This window comes from Chelon labrosus (genome assembly GCF_963514085.1).
Source record: "Chelon labrosus genome assembly, chromosome: 4".
In the NCBI taxonomy this organism is placed as follows: Eukaryota; Metazoa; Chordata; class Actinopteri; order Mugiliformes; family Mugilidae; genus Chelon; species Chelon labrosus.
In genome coordinates, this window is record NC_140340.1 from 17,869,835 (window position 1) to 17,890,895 (window position 21,061).

General features: G+C 41.3%; 1 protein-coding gene across 1 annotated transcript in view; it reads left to right on the forward strand.

Moving 5' to 3' along the window:
- Window positions 1-18,457, forward strand: part of syt2b (synaptotagmin IIb) — a 28,953-nt gene extending 10,496 nt beyond the window's left edge. Inside the window, exons 2-9 of the mRNA XM_084543759.1 lie at window positions 7,143-7,371; window positions 7,469-7,629; window positions 9,761-9,892; window positions 11,333-11,500; window positions 12,229-12,396; window positions 13,344-13,461; window positions 14,511-14,644; window positions 14,778-18,457. Coding sequence (XP_084399885.1) covers window positions 7,167-7,371; window positions 7,469-7,629; window positions 9,761-9,892; window positions 11,333-11,500; window positions 12,229-12,396; window positions 13,344-13,461; window positions 14,511-14,644; window positions 14,778-14,993 — 1,302 coding nt within the window. The 5' untranslated portion in view covers window positions 7,143-7,166 and the 3' untranslated portion in view covers window positions 14,994-18,457. The remainder of the gene's footprint in view (window positions 1-7,142; window positions 7,372-7,468; window positions 7,630-9,760; window positions 9,893-11,332; window positions 11,501-12,228; window positions 12,397-13,343; window positions 13,462-14,510; window positions 14,645-14,777) is intronic.
- Window positions 18,458-21,061: the final 2,604 nt, after the last annotated feature.

Here is a 21,061-nt window from a genome sequence, read left to right on the forward strand (position 1 = left end):
TGAATTATTTTCTATTCGCTGAAGAAAAAATAGAGAAAGCAAGAACACATGGAAACGCCTTTCAAATGTTTGTTACCGTTTCAGGGTGTTTCAGTTTTTGTTTGTGTTTTCCGTTGTTAATTTGTGAAGGTATTTTCATAGTCTCATGCTTTAGCCCCTTTTCATTCATTTTCTTAATACATTTCTTTCTTAATAACTGCAGAGAAAGGGGAGGGTGCGGGGGGGAGTCGAATACATGAAGGATGAAGGCCCTACAGTCAATCGACTGTATTCTACTAAGGGGGTTTCCTTCTATTTATAGTTAGAAAGATTTTGCTCATTCAGACTTGGGGGATAGCACATGTACTGTATGTGTTTGCCTTGGGCCTCCTAGAATGCAGGATCATCCATTGATTAGTGGTTAGTTGTCATTTGAAAGGTACAAGTGAACGAGAGCAAGGAGCTAGGGAGGAGAGAGGGGTGGGTCCCAGAGAGAACCAGATGACAGGTTGTCAGTAAACTCCAAAACAGACATGTCAATCAAGCCAAAAACACAACTCTCTCTATTACGTACTTGATTTAGTCGACTTCAGACTTCAGGAGAAAATTTGACTGTTGTTTTAGTGAGGGTCTACTTCGAGCAAGAGATTTTTCTGAGCTAGCGCCTAGTGGCCATCGCTGGTATTGCACTTGGCTTCACTTTTACCAGTAACGACATCCATCCTTTATATATTAATGATATATATCAAAGAAATACTTCAACATTTTAGGAAGTGTATATATTTACTTCCTTGCCCTCACCGTAATCCTCCCCATGTATTAGATAATAGAGATTAATACAGTTCTCATGTTTCTCTGTTAAATATTAACTTCCACATCGCAGAATTGATTACCTTGGCAAACACCCAGCAAACTCATCAATCAACATGTTGAATCTTATTTACTGAAGCACTCAGTGGAGCTGAACGTTCTTCTATTTTTGTCAGTGTAACAAAGCCTGACTCACTCTCGCAAGACAATTTACCTTAAAGCGTCTCCTTGCAGAAACCTCAAAATCAGCCACATAACCCGACTAACCTCGGCTTGCTTTCAAGCTGACTGCAAGGTCTCTAAATTCACTGCAAACACCAAGAGAATCTGATGAAAGAGAAAGTCTTTTAACATCGCTAAAAAAATTACAGAGGAGCAAGTGAAAATTTCCAACCCATTAAAGCAAAAGACCCTGATGATCTTGCGCAGCTTTGAGCAAAGTCGCAGCTAAATATTTCATTTAATAAGAGTCACTATTGGCTTTGCTGAAAGCATTTAGCAAAGCAGACAAGGGGAAAAGATGGAAAACAAATCTGGGCATTACTTGGTAGCACACTGAAAAAGAAAAAGGAGGAGGATGCTCTGTGATGCAGCAGTTCTGTATGAGATTCCTGCCCTCCTCTGGCAGAAGCGGTTAATTGCACTGTAAGCTGACATGAGAGGAGCCACCTCATGCAGGCATCTGACAGCCACCAGCTGAACTTGAGCACACAGAAAGGTATTTCCCCAAGGAGAGCAGGGAAAGAGAGATTGTTTCAAGAGAAAGCGAGGGGAAAAGACTGAATGCTGGAATTGAAAAGGTCTCAAAAGAAACCACAAAATAAACCACGTGAGGGGCGTTGGACGTCTGAAACCAGTTTATGATGCAGAATTCATTCATACAGGGCCAGGCTAGGATGAATTATTACAGTTTAAGACTTCAGATTCACATTTACACCGATGCCTTGGTCACACGTTTGCGGTGTGATCCTTTCAGCTCAACACTTTGCTTCGTTTTGTTTGTATTGTAACTGGAGACGATGCTTTGCAATCTGCTCCCTTCCAATCATCGCTGACGGGTCTCCTGAGGGATCAGTGAAAGGCAGACGAGTTGGCGTAGCCGTTCTTGGTCCTGTTTCGTTCTGAATGGTTTAACAAGTAGGCATCTCTCCAGAGGGTTATATCACACTTCTGGGATCAATTGCTGGGATCCAATTAATTGCACGAGCTCAGCGCAATAGCATTTGTGGAGCTGGTGTGGTAAAATCATCACGCCCGCAAGAGCCCGTGAGCCGTCCTGCTGCATACCTTGCTTGTTCTCCGTCTCCGTTGTGTGCAAGCTGTGGCTTCATTCGGATGCCCCTCGCCACAGCGCTTGTGCATATTGATCGTTTACAACTGGCCTCCAATACTAGACCAAAGAGTGGCATGCTGCAATCAGCTGTGTGAGCAGCATCACAAATGAGGCTGGAGGAAAGAGAGAGAGAGAGAGAGAGAGAGAGAGAGAGAGAGAGAGAGAAAGAGAGAGAGGTAAAGAGGTTGTATGCATGAGTGTACACTGAGGCAGAGATAGAGCTGGAATAGGGAGGTGTGTGACGGGAGGGAGGAAAAAGGGGGAGATGGTGTGCACTGGAAGGAGGAGGAGGAGAAGGAGGAGGGGGGGGGGGTGCAGTGCTGCAGTGGAGAGAAGTGAGAGGAGACTGCAGTCTCTGCTTATGGGAGAGATCAGAATATGTTACCACAGCTCTGAGGAACTGTAACCCAAACACTTATTGATATTGGATGGGCCAGCTCACGAGGGGGAACACCACATCTGACTGGTGAGTTTGGTTTTGAAGATTCTTTTTTTGTAGATTAAAATACAGTTAAATGACATGATTATGATCACAACAAGGACAGACGTATCTCAGAGGATCTTCTCTGCATTTTCAAAGTAGATGAGCCATGGTAAACTGTCACTGTGCTGTCTGTGCCGGAATATACCTGATAATGAGGATACGCCAGAGCCTTTTTTTTTTTTTTTTTTTTGGATTTATTTTTTTTATTTTATTCTGGCCAGTGATGAGCTGTAGAAATCAAAAGCAGATAAGGACTGGGGGCTTATGGCAGAAAGGTAAAAGGTAGGCTAAAACACAGAGGGCATGCGGTCGTCTGTGCATTTTCATTCAGCTACTCTCCTGGTCATTGCTCATCTGAATACAAACAGAAAGCATCCGGTTTGTTAAGTTATGGGAGTTAGAGTTTGAAGTTAGAGTGATGTTATCCTGCACTCGATCAGTAATCCAGGAATTGCCACCGACGTGCTTCATGTCAGAGGTGAGGAATTTCTCGAGCGTTTCTAATATGATTAGGTAGAAACTTCTGTTGTGGCTAAAACTTTATTCATAACCATCTTCCATCACAGCTCTGTCTGCATTCACATCATGCCCACAGCTCGGGCAGCGACTCGGACTCTGGTCTTGAGCCAATTGGTTATTTGATTGGCTGCTCACCACAGCTATAGACAGGTTGTGGGCAATTCTGGAGAGCTGATAGACACTATCAGGATTGCTTAGCAACAATGATCGGCTGGCCCACAGGCCTCTACTGTACAGAATGTGAACAGTGAGCACTGGAAACCCGACCTTACAACGAGAGAAAGTCTACACTTAAACACGCATGTCGGGAATGCAATAATCATTGATCTGTGGCCCCGAGTCAATGAAGATGAGGTTTTGCTGTGATTGCGTTTGCCACACGCCGAGGGTTCACTTTGATTTCACGATGCAAATGTCCTGACTTGCACTGCAGCGCAAACTCTTGTATTAGCTCCTGAAAACCCCACATTAAACCCATATATCTGCTGTATCGCAACACAGTACTTGCATTACAAAAAGTAGCAACATTATCAAACTGGGGAATAATGCAAGGAGCAAATCTGGTTACACTGTCTGCTTGAAAACATAATAGTTTCATGACCTCTTCTGTCAAAACAATTTTTCCTCCTTTGAGTTTTCTCACCCTGAAGCAAAAAAAAAAAAAAAAAAAAAAACTAAACACGTAGTCATTAAAGCTGCAGAGCTAGTAAACCGTCTGTCAAGTTGCCGGTTCTTCTTTGGCTCTGCATGGAGCTAGTGGGGAGCCCGAAAGCATAAAGGTGGCAGAGTCCGAATCCCCATTGTTCACTGCTGACAGTAAAACCAGTCGGACTAGCAGTTAAGAGAAATGTAACACACTGTGGTAAGACTGAATATCCCTCTAGACAGAACTGAAACCACTTAACTCCCCAAATCCCTGTTGCTGTCTGGTTTAAGTAAGTGAATAATTGACGACAGAAAGGGGAAAAAAAGTATTCTCTTCCTCTGCACCAAATTATAAAGAAGTGAAACTGGTGTTTTTTCTGTTTTGCAACAAGCAGAAGCCCACATTTGACATTCACATTTATGACATAATACTCCAATGAGGCTAGGAGATAAACGGATTTTGTCAACCATTAAATGATGAACAGTATTAGGACTGATTTAGATGGCCGCCTCATTTTGTCCCTAGATCAGTTGAAAGATGGTGCCAGATTTAGTCCAACCAATGAACCAAATATCTATTTCAAAATTTCAAAAGACAATTTGAAAGCAGTTAATCAGAGCTGAGAGACATTTTCGTTTGAAATCTGGCCTAAAAGATGATTTGATGATAAACTATGATGGTGAACAAATGCATCGTTGATACGGTTCGACATAAATTTATCAGCTATCAAATCCAAATGCCTCGTTCTTGCCTTCTGCTGAAGGAGGGCTGCCAAATTAAAGTCAATTCTTCCTTTTAATGACATGAAAACACCACATTTATCTCCTCAAAACTAGATTATTGCAGCTCAGTGTTATCTGGGTATTGACCCGTCCACATCGCCTCGTCTGCAGCTGCAGGAAAATGCTGCTGCAAGACTTTTCACTGGTACCAGAAAAAGACACTGGCACTAGCATCCCTGCAAGACTACCTGCCAAATACAAAATAGTTTTTAGTAGGGGTGTAACGGTATTTGTATTCGACCCGCGGAGTTACGGTGCACGCAGTCATATGGCGAATCCATCTGAGTGAGTAGCCTATTAAAAAAAAAGAAAAATTTGAGTCCTCACTTCAATCCAGGTGGCGGTAATGAGCCTAAAAGCAGCCAGCAAACTTCATTAGCCTACAGAAGAAGAAAAACAGACGAAGAAGAAAAGTAAAAGACAAAGATATACCGTCGGTGGTGCGCTACGTCGCAGGAAACACATCAAACATGCTAACCATAAGACGACATCACCCCGATGTGTCTATTTTTTGTTGCTTTTTAACCTTGTACCGAACCGTACCGGATCACGTGACCCCCACACCGAGGTACATACCGAACCGTGACTTGTGTGTACCGTTACACCCCTAGTTTTTAGGGTCATTTGTTTATTAAGCCACACATGGCCATGGGTATGCACCTGGGTACATTTCCGAAATTCACTGTCCCTACTCTACGTCTAAGAATCAAGTCCTCAGAGTAACCGATTTTTAAGGGTACCATGACCAAGGCCAGTAGATAAACCTCTAAATCAGGGGTCTTCAACGTTTTCCAGGCCAAGGACCCCCAAACTGACGGAGACATGGAGTGGGGACCCCCTACTTATGTATAAATGTATTTAAAGACATTTAAATTTTTGGGAAAATTTTCGCGACCCCCCCTGCAGTACCTCCTCTGAAAGCAAGAGCAGGGGAGAAAACAACAAACAAAGTAGTTGTTCAGTAGTTCAGTAGTTAGTTGGTCAATCCATAGATCAATCTGCAGACCCCGGATGATAACAGGTAACTCTGGACTCAACGGCTAATAGCACTAGTGTATCATAACAAAATATTGGTGAAATTAACGAGTTTCGCGGCAGATAATGCATTATTTAGAGGCTGCGTTTCGGTGCCCCAGTCACTCCCACTATGGATATACACTGATTTAATTATCTTCCGAATGACTCCAAATGACAAGGTTATGTGGGCGAGTAAACAATTTATGCCAGAAATAAGGTCCAGGTTGTAAAAAACGGTAATTCCCCTTTAACATTTTAGTGTTTTACCTTCACTTTATTTAACAAATTTAGTTGCTCTTTCGCTCAGCTGTTGCCTGAATGTTGCCTGTCTTGTTTAAGCGTGCTATTTAAAGAAACTTTATTTGATTTCATTTCATTTTAAATTGTCGAACATAACTCAAAAGAATGGGCGAAGAGAAAGGTTTCAACTGAGGGAATTGATGCTGATTGATGCAGGAAACTCTTTTTTTAATCTTATTTGGATAGAGCTGCTATATGTCCTGCTGCAGTCCTATTCTAATCTAAGATAACTGTACTTGTAATTGTGTCCAGGCGTAGACTGATAATCACCTCTACTCCTGCTCATTCTTCACACACACTAAATTCTCACATCATCAGCCCCATGAAAGACTTGGGTTTCAACTTTTGCGGCTTTCATGCCATAAATCCCTGAGTTGAAGGTTTTCGCCCATTCACATATCTGACTTCTGCAATCTCTTACTAACAGCGCGCCGTGTTGATTGTGATGACTCCCAGATTATCCGCTTTTATACTCCTCATCTCTCAAGGAGGTAGACCGGCTTGTTGCGCTCATCGTCCCTCAAGCTCATTGGATCATTCTTTCATCTGTTCAGCACTTACCGCAAGCTGCCACAATATTGTAAAAATGAACACAACTCACGTGACATCTATTATCTTTAGATCACATTACGTGATCTTGATCAGAAGATGGCGATCGCGCAGCTGTCCTGGAATTGCAGTTGTTAAGAAGCAGCAGAGGTCAAGAATAATTGACAGCAAAATCTCAGCACAGCATGTGTTTAGTTCTGGTGCGTCTGATTGTTTGCTACTATCTTCATCAGCAGATGAAGAGATTTCATTATTCTGAGCAGGACTTTTTGTTCATGATGCATTTAAAGATGCGGTCTAGGTGAAAAGCATCTAATTTAGGCTGAAACTAACGATTTTATTTATAATTAGTCTCTGCTTACTCATGAATTATTTAGACCAATAAATTATTTAAAAACATAAAGGTACCCTATGCATTAATGTTGCAAATCCTCGCCTTAAGCTTAACTGCAACTGCCAATATGTTTACTGTTGGCCAATTTTTTATTCAACACTAACCTGGTAATTAATTGTTTCACCACAATCCTCCTATGATTTCTACACTGAAATGTCAATGAGACCTCAAGACACTGATTGGCATTAGATATGTCACAATATTGAGCAACAATAGGATGAAGTTTATTCTGAAAGTCTCGCGTTACATTAACTGAATTGCTTGGTCAGTCCATTTGTTTGTTGTTGCTCACCCTCTCTTCCCTCCTGTCCAATCTCTTTGCGCCTCAGGGACGCTGCCCCTAGCCCTTGACAATGAAGTTCAACTTGTTCAAAAAACCACAGGCGGTGGCGGCCGCCGAGCCCACCAGCATCACCACCATGAGCATGGACCTCACCCCGGCCGCCATCTCCACCTCCGTGCCGGACACCTCCGGCTCCAACAACACAGAGATCAGCAAGAATGACATGTTTGAGGAGATCAAGAGCAAATTCTTGAACGAAATTGACAAAATCCCACGTAAGCAATGCTCCTAAATTGTTCCAGAGATTCAAAGTGCTCAAGTGCTTTTTTTTTTTCTGTGAGAATTTCAATTTTCCCCCTTTTGTTTTGACAGTGCCTCCATGGGCTCTGATTGCCATCGCTGTGGTGGCCGCGTTGCTCATCCTCACCTGCTGCTTCTGCATAATCAAAAAGTGCTGCTGCAAGAAGAAGAAGAACAAGAAGGGAAAGAAGGGCAAGGACGGCTTCAACATGAAGAACATGCAGGGCGGCGAGGTATGATGCCTCGTGCTTCCTAGATGCTGAAAAGTCAGGGTAATGGGATGTTTTGGGTGACATTTTACTTCTTCTTTCCCGCAAGAATTTATCAAGTTTTTATGATCATTTATGACTTTTATTGCTCAGCTTTTACGACTAACTGAATTTGATCTTTTACCAGCAGCTCTTTTAGCCCAGGCTGTAGAGGACACAAGGAGAGCTCTCTTCCCCTCCATTTACTTGATGTTGTTGTCGTGGTCGTTCAAATGCGTGACGTATTCCATTGTGGGCCATGCTGAAAAATGACACATTTGTTGTGAGGTGGCAAAGACTAATGAGCGCAGTGAAAGTAATTTATTTTTTTTGTCAAGCACAAAAAAGCTGCATCCTAAAGCTGAAGTCAACGGTTGAAAACCTGCGGAAATTTGAAAACTGTGCATGCAGGGTTTGGTTAAATCAGAGGAGAAATGATAAATTTGCGGACTAATCGGCTCACGTCGCCACGGACTGCCCTGTGCTCCAGTTAATTAAAGCAATCAATTGCTTCTGTCCACGGTGTGAATTTATTGCCCTCAGCCTGAAACAAGCGCGTCATTTCTCAACATAATTGTGGTGGTGGTGGTGTTGATTGCTTCTCTTTTTGTAGTGTGTTTGGTGTCTTGTGAGTTGAACCTCTTCCTCTCTGCTCTCCTCCTTTTTCTCCGCTTTGTGTCTGTCTTGTGTGTGCCTTGACTGTGGTGGACTCCCGCTTTACGGTAGGTGGATAGCTCACGTTGACGCTCTCTGGCCCCCAGGGCGGAGGTGGGGTTTCATGGAATGAAAGTCGTAGCTTCCTTTGCTTTGTTTTTAATTTTTAGTCTCCTCCCATGATTATTATTTTTTTAAATTTTTTGGTTATGATAGCTTGAGAATGTAGCTATGGAAGGCTATGATGTGCTCCATAAACCCCAGAGAGGAGAGTCTAACCATCTAACACATTGTTCCTGGGACAATGTAACTGTAACTCACACCAATATGGAAAGTATTGGATTAAAAGATGATATGCAAGACACTGTTAACACTATTAATCTGTGCATGTGATAAAGGGCATGGTTGGTTGTTTGGGAGACATGGAAACGGTGATGATAAAACTGCATGACAAACCAAATCTACCTCTTTTTTTTTTTTCATTTTTTTATTTTTTTTTTTGATTGTAATACTCAAGGAGGAGGAGGCAGGATGTGGAGACACTGGATGGGCCCGCAAAGAAAACATTTCAAAGTCGAGGTCACTTTGACAAAGAGGCTATAATTCAATTACAAAAATAACACTGCAGCAATGAGACTCTGCATGATTCAAATAGCTGGCTGTGCCCTTTCATCCTGAGCCATTTACTGCAATAATGGTGAGCTGAAAAGAGAGGCATTTGTGTGGCACATAAATTTCTTGTGCCGCATAAAGTTAGAGATGAAACAAGGCATGAAAAGGTTAAAAAGTTTGGACTTTTACCTTCGGAAATCGGAGAGTTATGCGTGCAGGGATTATTGCAACTACAAACTGCAATGTACTGAAAATATGACATATCTCCTTGCCCTGAATATTATGTCCAATTTGCCCTTTGCCTTGGCATTTGCTGTTGTGAGCTAGTTCCTTTGGGGTTCAATTCAAACATAAAATCTCCTTGTTCATTCGGTGAAAAAAAGGAAAAACAAAAAACAGAGAACCAATGCTAAAAGCTGTGCTCATTAATCCTCTTAGTGGAACTAGCATGCAATCCCTCCACCGACTCTGGCTGCCACTGTACTGCTCAAGCATGTCGAAGGAATTGATCCAAAAAAAAAAAAAAAGGAAGATGAGGTGTACGGAGTTAAAGATAAATAAATAAATAAATAAATAAAATAACACATCTAGTATACTGTATGTTACCTGCAGAGAGGTCTCCCCTTGATAAAATGATAAATCCACGGTTTTTATCATCAGGTGCTGTGCAGGTAAGCAGTAACCAAAACGTGTATCTCCCACATAAAAAAATAAAAATAAATAAATCACCCCTGGAGCTCCAGTGTCTGTGGCATGCTGGCTGTTATGGGGAGCCCTGCGTTCTGTGTCCCCCGATCCTTGAACATTTAACATTTTTAAGTGTTTTTGTGTTGTCGCCTTCACACCGCAGAAACACCAGGACGACGACGACGACGAGGGAGAGACCGGGCTGACGGAGGAGGAGAAGGAGGAAGAGGAGAAAGAACAAGAGAAACTGGGGAAGCTGCAATACTCTATAGATTATGACTTTGAGAACACAAAGGTCTGTGATCGTCACCTTTTAAGATATTATATCTCTGTTAAAGCCAGATTCAAATGGATTATCATGTCTTCTTTAGATTAATATAACTCTACTAGTAGCTTGGTTTTGCGTATATTTTATAGAGGGAGGAACTCATCCAAAGAAACCAAAATCTGCCTGGCACCTTCAAAGATCAGTAATATTATCTAGTTTTCTTGTTTCTTAAATCCAACAACATCATTAATAAATGATTTTGGAAGTAATGAGCCAACCAAAGTAACAAGAGCTTGTGACATGAAATATTTTGGCACTGAGACTGAAGAGTCCCAGATGAAGTTAGAAGACAGGGGCATGATTCCCCCGAGTCTGGACGCTGCTGGTGGCGGAGGAGAGAGGCTGATGGAGATTCTAGTCCCCCTGGACAACTGGGATGAGGTGGAGGGGAGGGGAGGGGAGGTGGAGGAGGGATGCATAACAGATGGTCTGAGAGGCAGAGGAACAGAACTGCAATGAATGTAGAGAACGGGGACCCGGGAAATGATTGGCTCGAAGAATGTGGGCGAACAGATCACTGAGGAAGGAAGGAGGAAGCAATGCGGTGCGGTGTCATGTTGACGATAACTCTCCAGGATGCTACAGTGCATAGCCAAGAGAAAGTCACATAATCCCTGTTAAGCTACAACAATACGCTTGTGTATTTGTTTAAAAAAACAAAAAGATATGAAATGCAAGTTAACTTGAAACGGAACTGGCTGGCACATTTTGTCAGGCTAAGCTTTAGCTAGCGGAAGCTGAAGCCTCAAGGTGTAAAAACAAGCCGTGACTGTGGTACTGAAGAATGTTCTTCTTTTTATCTGACTCTGAGAATAAATCAGAACTTCTGATCTGTCTTCAAGGCCTGAACAACTTGACTGTAAAAATTCTGCAAAGCAAGACTGAAAGAATAAAGAGGCCAAACCTTGAAATGAATAGATAGACCTACAACAATAGTGTGTGAGGGGATAAGGTAAAGACATTTGTTAAACATTCAGTGGCTCTGATCTGTTATACTGTCAGCCTCATATATATGAAAGAATAAGCCTCAGTGCCACCTTAAATGTTGAATGAAAAATGCTCTAATTTAAGTGAATATCAAACCTAGTAGAGCCCGAAATAAACACTGAAATTGTCTCTATAATGCAGCAACAGCTGAAAATTTATATTATAATGCACAATGTAATGCTCTTGTAGAAGTTACCGCACTGTGTGACATTGACGAAAAGCTTCTGACATTCACTCAGTCTCCCGTCAGCCATGACGCTTGTGGTGATTGATTGCGAGGCTTACATAACCAGTCTGAGGCAGTGACCCTGACACTGTTTTACTGTTTTTTTTTGTTTTTGTCTGAGGGGAAAAAACCAAAAACAAAACTGTCTTCTGTGCTCCTGTTGCTTATAATCCTGTTGAATTCTCTGCACACAGCTCACGGTTGGGATCCTTCAAGCTGCAGACCTCATGTCCATGGACTCAGGTGGAACCTCCGATCCTTACGTTAAAGTCCAGCTGCTGCCTGACAAGAAGAAGAAGTATGACACCAAAGTGCACAAGAAAACACTGAACCCCGTCTTCAATGAGACGTTTGTTTTCAAGGTAAGTTTTCTGCTCCTGCCAAGAAAGCATGCATCTTGCAAAAGGACATATTGATCAAACATTTGTCAGTGATACTAAGCAATTTTTTATATATATATTAAAATAAGGTGCACAAATAACCCTCCTAACCACCTGTGTGTCCCTCCCAGTGCGTTAAGTGTGATAGGACTGACTGCGTCTTGTCAGGTCTGTATGGATCTGTGTACCCGCTGGCCTTTGCAGCCTACATGCTGCTCTTTCCTGTCCTGGCTAATAAGGCCCGCAGAGACAAGTGGCTCTGGGTCGAGCTGGAAGCCCCGCCAGTCCGCAAACGTACAGCAGCAACAAACCGTCTTATTTTACAGCCCGTTCTCCACCAAACAAAGCCACAGATGTTCTCTGGCATGTTTATTGCTTCACAGATTTATTTGAGATCTTTCTTGCTTTCTGTATCTGAAAGGTTCTCATTACTTTTGTGAACTTGAGCGCGATATCTGTTTTAACACCGTTCTAGGATGTTTAAAATTGGGAAAATAATCACATACTCGTATAATTTGTATTTTAAGCTCACTTCAAAGTTTTCAGTTTATTCAGTGTTGTCTCATATTGCAGCTTGCAAACAGTTTAATCTGGATAGTGAGGGGTTTTCATTCAGCCCGAACCAGTTGCTTGTGTCCTTTTCAAGAAGGCTGTAGCTAGACTATCAGCTAGAATAATCGTCTATAAATAACACTGTCTCTCTCGAGCAGTTGCCCTATGAGGAGCTCGGGGGGAAGACCCTGGTGATGTCCGTCTACGACTACGACCGATTTTCCAAACATGACGTCATTGGGGAGGTGAAGATCCCCATGAACACCATCGACCTCGGGCGGCCGATCGAGGAGTGGCGAGATCTGGAAAGCGCCGATCAGGAGGAGGTGCTGTCAACTTTCCTTGTTGTCAGCAAATCCTTCATAAAACAAAATCAAAACAAATTGTGAATGAATCCTTCCAAGATTCTGGAAAAATTCTGTCAAGCCGACACAATATCCTACTATATCTTCTGCACCATATAGGATTCATGATGAGTAGTCTATGTGTCATAGAATTAAAAACTCATTTAGCCAAGCCATCACACTGGCTTAGATGTTTCTTCATTATGATGGACATTGTAATTTATTTCTTGTCAGTTTGATATAAGGCAGTGTACATACTCACCAGAGCATCAACTGCGTATTTATCCACAGTTAGAATCACTGCCAACAAAATCCCTATTTACCTGCATTTATATAATGTTTGCTCTACAACCAAAACTACAGTCCCCAACTGTTTTACAAGGAACAATTTCTTAGTAAGGTCCAAAGGCATTGGTGGGAGACAGTGTGGGAAACCAGAAAATGGGATTTCTTGACGAGCCACAGCAACTTAGAAAGATAATACACCAAATTGTTCAGTTAGCACTTGCATTTTATTTCAGTGCACAAACGTTCACCCATTTATTTCAGACCATCACCAACAAGTGTTTGTCTTGGTGCCATTGTGTAACTATGATGTATACCAAACAGATTACATTTACTCTTGGTATCTATGCTGTTTTCCATTAGCTTTTTCAAGCAAATCTCAGTCGTGTTTGTCGATGCTGAAAACCTTGAGCTTCAGAACTATAATAAATCCCCACAGTGCCGTGCCATTCTGAGTATGCATATTTCCAATATGCTGCTGCTACAAGGACAAGACTGAGAGTAGAATTCAAGATATACGGCCGACGTTATCTGAGATCGCTTTTGCACGAATGCGCTGTGAAACAAGCGGTTTTCCTGACGCCTGATGAGCATGTGTGATTGTCGTTTCTGTCTCCTGTCCTGTCTCCGTGCTGGCTGCTCAGCCTGAGAAACTTGGAGACATCTGCATCTCCCTCCGTTACGTCCCCACCGCCGGGAAACTCACCGTCTGCATCCTGGAGGCGAAGAACCTGAAGAAGATGGACGCCTGCGGCTTATCTGGTAGAGAAATGATTGGAGTGGATTTAAAGCTTTGTTTGTGTCTACACTTGCAAACACTCTGACACATAATGCCACAACATAAAAGTCTATGTAGAGAAATTCTTTCTCCCTCTGATTCCTTACATAGCCCTGGTTCTAATGGACTAGGCCACGCCCATTTTCACCTGCCATTTTTTCCGCCATTTTGAAAAAATTGCACCTCAAAGCAAAATCAACTCCCCCTAGCCCGTTCATCCAATTCTCACCAAACTTGGCATGTATCATTTATGGACAAAGATAAAGAAAATTCTTCAAAAGAACTTTAGCAGGGTTATTGATTACGAAGTTAACGCCTAATTAATTTTTACGGCGTGGCGCAGTATAACTCCAAAGCTAATATTTTGTGAAGTATATACCCAAACTTAATCAAACTTCATATCATTGATACTAATATGATTTGGTACAAGCACCCCAACTTTTGTGAACTTCATGAAATTTGGCATACACAGTCTGTAACATATTGTCTGTAACAAGTTGCGTAACATTACGTCTGCCGGGGGGCGCTACAAGTGACACGCAAATATTTCAAATGACTTTAAGGCCTATAACTTTTGAAGTATTCACCCAATCCTTATGAAACTTAGACACCGTCATTATGATATGCTTGCGTACAATCATGCCGACTTTCGTGAAATTCGGGCTGTAGGGGGCGTTACAGTCACTACATGTTTATATCTCACAAACAAACTGCTTGAAATTTGACAGTGAGAATCTGTGGATGACTCACAAGCCCACCAAGTTTCGTGCAATACGGTCTATAGGGGGCGCTACTGGTGACTTATACTTCTGCGTCCCACTAGGGGACGACTTCACCACGGCATGGACGCCTTTATGATCGCTTGCGATACTCTAGTTGAAATATTGAGTCTTTATCCAAAGTAATACAGGTTTAAATATTTAAACATAGATAATGACACATCACGTAAAACCTAAATAATGAATATACATATCAAAAGTACTAAAGGGAAAATGTTTTATTTGATGATCTCTTTTGCCAACGCCCCTTCCAGATCCTTATGTGAAGATCCAGCTGCTGCAGGGGGGTAAGCGTCTGAAGAAGAAGAAGACCACAGTGAAGAAGAACACCCTGAACCCATACTATAATGAATCGTTCAGCTTTGAAATCCCCCTGGAACAGATGCAGGTACAGTACAATCCAAACGTGTCGAAGCGGCTTTATATATCAATCTCCGCTCATTTTTTAATTGTTTATATTTTAATGTGAAGACTTAATGACATAGAAATCAAATCTTTTTTTTCTCTTCCTACCTTCTCAGAAAATCTTGGTGGCAGTCACAGTGTTTGATTATGACAAGATAGGCAAGAATGACGCCATTGGAAAGATTTTCGTCGGCAGCAAGGCCACCGGCTTAGGTCTGAAGCACTGGTCCGACATGCTGGCTAATCCACGCCGCCCCATTGCCCAGTGGCATCCATTGCAGCCAGAGGAGGATATCGACGGTCAGCTGGCGTCCTTGAATGCAAAGAAGTAACACGCTCCACCAACCAGCTAATGCACTAAACTCAGAAATCCAACCCCAACCCCCTACTTTGCATGAATCCCATGACTTAACACATGACGACCCCGTCATGAATCCTGCTCAGCAAAAAAGAGACGTCTTAGAAATATCTGCTCATTCATGGTTAAGTCGAGAGAAACTCCTTTTAAGCATCACATTTCACACGGTGTATGCTGAGAAGAGTGGCGTTGCGTTATCGGGTGACTGGCTCATGAATGATCGACTTTTGGTCTTTCTTTCATTTGAAGAAACTTAGAAACTGATTCTTAGGGTGCTGACACTGAATGGAAGTCTTAAAGAAGACAATGCTGGATAAAAAAGCTTTAGTTTAGTTTATAGAGCATGCTTTACTTACCTCCCCACTGCTCTGTGTTCACCATGCCCAGTATTGTATCTTGCTACTAAGTGTGCTATAACTTGCAATAGAGAGTACTGTAGTATTGAGTTATCTCCTGCATAAAGTCAGTTTAAGTCTATTAATGCGTACAGGTCATTGAGAATGAATCAGGTTGAGGTCACTGAATGCAGCGATCGATGCTGCACTAAGTTTGTCTTCATTTTATCAGCTCACGCTTGAGAAGGAGATTCAAACATTGGAGCAGCGTCGCAGGGGCGGAGTTGTCGCTGGTTGCCATAAAGGTCCCATCTATGCATTTAGGTTCAACAAACGTTTCTGTTTCTTCAGACAGGTGTAATGTAGGACAGGAAAACAAGGGTGCCTTCCTGATATGACACTTTGAGAAAGGTTTGATATCGTTCGTGAGGTGTCAGGGACATTGTGAATGTGCCATCTGAAATCTGGCTTGAGCTGTGCTGATGTGCAATTGGATGTAACACGCTGCTCTTCCACGGAAGAAGAGAAGCCACAGTAAGGCTTATCAGTGACGCTCAAATCAATTCTGCTTCTTTTAAATTCCTCTGTTGCTTCAGGAAAAAAAAAAATATATATAAACAAAACGTGCCATCTAACTCCTTTTATTCTGATATCCACTCAAATGATTGTATGTCTTTAACTAATGTTGACCCATCATACACATGTTCAGTCCGCTCCAGTAGTTTCTGGAGAAACAACGTGATGAATTCTGTCAAAGACGAGATGTTTTTATAGAGAGCTGGATTAGAAATGTAAGCTGTCGCTTCTCTTTTTAAAAGAATGTCAAGTGCAACATGCAGGATTGTAGGGTCTAAAACATGGCAACTGCTGCATCAAACACCCACGACAGCACACCAGTGACCTCCTGGGACATTTGCTTGAACCAAATAGAGCTGCAGAACTGAGCATGTATCATGCCTCGCGGTGTTTCATGTTGTTTGATCGAGACACAAGCTTTGTGATCCTGGAGCTGACACGTTGCGACATGGCGGTGTTACATCTTCATCACACACATATTGTGTTAGTGTAACGTGTGAAGGCTGGGACGCAAGAAAAGGAAATGTAATTCTCATAAGCAGCTCAATACCAGATTAAATCACTACAGAACAGATATAAGTGGATTTATAGATATATAAACATTTTACTGTTGAAACCATTGAATTCAATTCATGTGGTGTTACTTCTCCTCCTGGAAAATCCAAACCAGTAATGTTAATGTGCGATGAGTTCGATTCAAAAATTCAAGATTAAAACGTGGTTACTGTCGGCTGGTTGAGTTGCAGTCAGTTTTCTGTGTCTGTCCAGGCTGATATGTAGAATTCGATGAAAGTGCTTCTGCAGAACATCACGATGTCACAGTAACCTCGAACAGTATGTCGCCAAGTCCAAGTGGACGTTTCAAGACGAGTGCTGTCCCTTTCATTAAGGCATAAAAACGGGCTACCAGTGAAAAGCAAGATTATCTGACCTTTGCATTAGTCGTAGAAGGTATAGTACACAGAAAGAGTCTTAATAAAATAAACACTTCAGTAGGATTAGAAATTGCTTTGATCTGGTCTCGATTAAATATATTTTTTGCTGCAACTAACAATAGCTACAGTAGAAAACCCAAATCTTCTGTCCCTCTAACTGGTTCTAGGCTGAAAATATGCTAAAAAATAAAAATAAATGATTAATCCTGTTTTAAATACTTAAATCACTTTTGGTGCTTGGTAGGTACAGCCATAAAAGGTCGAAAAGGCGTTTCTTCCATCAAATTCTTTGTGGAATTTTGAAACTGACAAAGGGGGATGTGTGAACCACATGAATTCAGATTTTTTAAATTTAAATTGTTACAGACTCAACGTGAAGACATAGACTCAAATTTCAACATGACGTTTTCAGTAATGGTTACATTTTTAGAAGGAGGCATTCAATTTCTTATAAGTAAACATATATATTAAAGCCTTTTTTTGCATCCACATTGTCAGCAGGAAGGTGAACGGCAGTACAGCTCTTGGTTAATCCACATCAATTCTCCCTTTCTATTGTTAACATAATGCATCGCGGAGGCTTGTGAATAGGCTACAGCATGTATACTACGAGGTGATGTAAATAGCAGCATGTTTTAAAGAGGAACCATAATTATATCGTGTATGTGTGTTTGTGTTCTGTGTCATTTTTTGATAATAAAAACGGAGTAAAAAAAAAAAAAAAAACAAAAAAAAAGTGTGCACTGACTGCAAAGTGTATGTATTTTTGTCGAATGGGACCGAGTGTGTGTCTGAAATATCCACAGGCTCCTTGAACGCCTTCGTTTTAAAAGCAGGGTTGCTTTGTGTGTCGCGAGAGAAAATCCCCCTAGGTTCCATAGTGCTGCATGATCGACTGATTTCCTGTCATCGTTTGTGTCCTCTGTGGTAAATACAGTGTTCTCGGGCTACAAGTCATGTAATTATTGTTCGTTTCTGGTTGCACTTGTTGGTTGCCGACCAGTGGGCTGTACATATTAAAAGAAAAACAGGGGAATATCTGCGGGCTCCTTTATTTTCAATCTCAGTGCACCGTAAGTGCTTCCTTCATTTATTCCTGCCAGATCTTCATTAAACAATTGTAGATAAAGCAGAACTCCTTAACTGACTTGTGGCCCCTTTTCCTTTGTACTTCATTAAATTGCACCTCCTCATCTTATTGCAAAAAAAAAACCCCAAACTCTTTGTGTATAAAAATCAGCCTAGCTTTGTTTTCCATTAATTACGCTGCATTTTTATTTATTTTTTTGCAGCATTAGCTCTGTGAAGTGTCATTACAGTATATTATTGATGCTGTCCTCCTAAGTGGCTCCACTCTAATGACTAAGCAATCAATAGTCTTTCCATTACAAATGTCACTTTATGAATGAACGCATCTAAAAAAAAAAAAAAAAAATGGGTTGCAATTGGATGAGCTGGTGTTGTGTCACTAGTGCATGCTCTGAGATATTAATGTTGTGTCTGCCATGACATTTCTAATGTGGGGATCTGTTTCCCCTCTGTCTGCTTTTTGATTCATTATCATTTACTGTGAGAGAAATCTTTATTTACAACTATACGGCGCATAAAGATTTAAAAAAAATCCTAATCTTCATGACAGATTATACAACAGCTATGTCTCTGTGTTCGACGGGCTGAGGGGAACAGTCATTAATAAGCTCTTTTTTGTGAAGAGTCACCTAATTTTGTCCTTTTTTACAATGGCCATGTGCTATACATCAAATTCAGATTTGTTATTTTGCATTTTGCATACAATAGGACCAACTGAGCCCCTGTTTGTTTATGAGTGTTCTGTTGATGGATCATATCACTTCTCTGCAATGCAGGCAACAAAATCCCTGTCTTCCTGGGTCTCACAAGCTTTCTTGAGCACAGAGCGGACCCGAACAGTGCAAAATCAACATTCGCAATGCAATACTGCCAACCTGCTGCTTCAGTAACGGTTCCTCCATATTCACGATCTCCTTTTGTGAACACGGCCAAAAAAAACAAAAAACTAACAGAACATCCAAAGACCCGATCACCATCCTCCTCACCCGTGTTTTTACTTGCCGAGCAACACAGACAAGGGGGAATGCTTGAAAGTCTTTCTTGACTCTTGTTTTGTCTTGTTCTAGAGGTGTGTCAATAGTTGTGCCTTTTTGTGAACTGCATGATTTATTTACTTAAAGATTTCATGTTTTCCAGCAAAAGAAGCAAAACAAAAAAAGGCCAAAAAATAAATCAATAAATCACTCTGTGTAGTAGTGAAGTACTCAAGGGAACCTAAATATGGGATGTGGTCAGGACATATCTTTGTGGTGTTGTCAAATTGTAATCATAGGAAATAAAGGAATTTTAAGTAGCCTCGTCCTGTGTTGTGTGTAAATGTCCTCCTGAGGTTGGTTGCTTTTCCACTTGTGGTCAGTGGGTGGCATCGTACTCATGAAAGAAACAGGAAACGCTGTTGAATAGCCAAGCTTCTCTGATGCAATTAAAGTGTAACAGCAGAAGATGGGTGACTAACCAAACTAAAATGCTACACATGTCCAATGCAGTGGACTACTATAGTTAATTTTTATGCAGATAAACACCTGCCTTGTCATGCATCTTTATAAACATGTGCTAAGACACAGACTTTTCAGAATTTGAGCTAAACTTGCTTTCTCTACTGCAAGATAATGGCTCCAGACTGATTTGTGACTCTTAACAAACAGTATCATGTTCACCAATCCACCACCCACCCACGGAGTCTACGTGATACATCCCAAAGGCTCTGAGGTTTTTGCATAACCCTCCCGGTTTATTTATTGCGTTTACACATGTACTTTGTCCAGCTTTGATTACATTTGCGCCGTTGTGTTTACATGTGACATAGAGAATCTGGTCATTCATATTACAATATTCGTCACTGCGTGTTGTCTGCAACATCCCACTTTGTTTATAACACAAACTGGCTATGAAAGAATGATAAATACATGTGCTAACGCTAGCTGAGCAGCTTGCCAGGATTTGATGTGCCACCTTGTTGACGCTCAGCATCTGCAGCTCAAGGGAAACCAGGGTCAAGATCTTCTTTGGTGGCAGCTAGTGACTAAGCATGCTGTCAAAAGTTTTGCAAAATTTGAAAATTAAACAATGAGACACATTTTTTGCCACATAGTAATTTATTTTAGTTTCCCCCCACTGTCACCTGGCTCGCTCCACTGTACATGTCTGGAAAATGTCTTGTCATCTGTTTACTACAGATGTGGAAACATATCTAAACCACCAAGTATATTAAATTATTATGTAGACCAGCTGATCAGTATGATCCTGTAGAGGCCAGCTCTGAGAGTCTGTAGTTTTTCCTAGCCTCACAGCTAATAGTAGCTCCTCTGATTTCCCCTTTTGAATGACATACAGTATATATATACATACATATATATATATATACACACATATATATATATATATATATATATATATATATATATAGACTACTGCCATCTGCTGGTAGTAGGAGTTATTTCCTTTCATGCAGGTGCAGAAGGTGTAGCAGCTGTCCACTGGCTGTAGTCTTTGCGGTGTGTTCAAGTGTGACTTTTTTTCTTCCAGACACCGGCGACAATGAGGTGACGACACTGTTGATCTTCATTGCCTTAAGTCCTCAAAATCACAGCGTTAAAAAAAAACAAAAAAACAACTACACATACCCATACTGTGAAACGTAAATGCCACTGGGGTAAGATCTGTTTATTACTATCACCTCTTGCTAAAGCCATTGAGACTGAAAGGATACACATACAAGTCTAGTTTGCTTTTGTGCGGACTCTTTTCTGGCAAAACAAGCAACATTTTATTTTTTTTTTCACTCTACTGCTTCATTTTACACATTTAAATGTTGCATTGATTTGCACACGTGAGAGGGAAAGGGTGCCATTTGTGAAATCATCCATCAAGGTAAAGCCCTTAAATCAGAGGTGACGTTCCAGCTTTCCTGAGAAATGTAGCTCATCCATCATCCGCTGTCCCTGGCCGTTTTTTTGTTATTTTTTATTTATTTTTTTTATCTCGGGGTCCGCATATAGAATAGACCGAATGTTGCAGTTTCCATGGTAATACCTCTGTGGAAACACCTGCATTATTCTGTCCCTCTGCACGCTCGGATATTCCTTATATGTGAAGTTTTATAAATG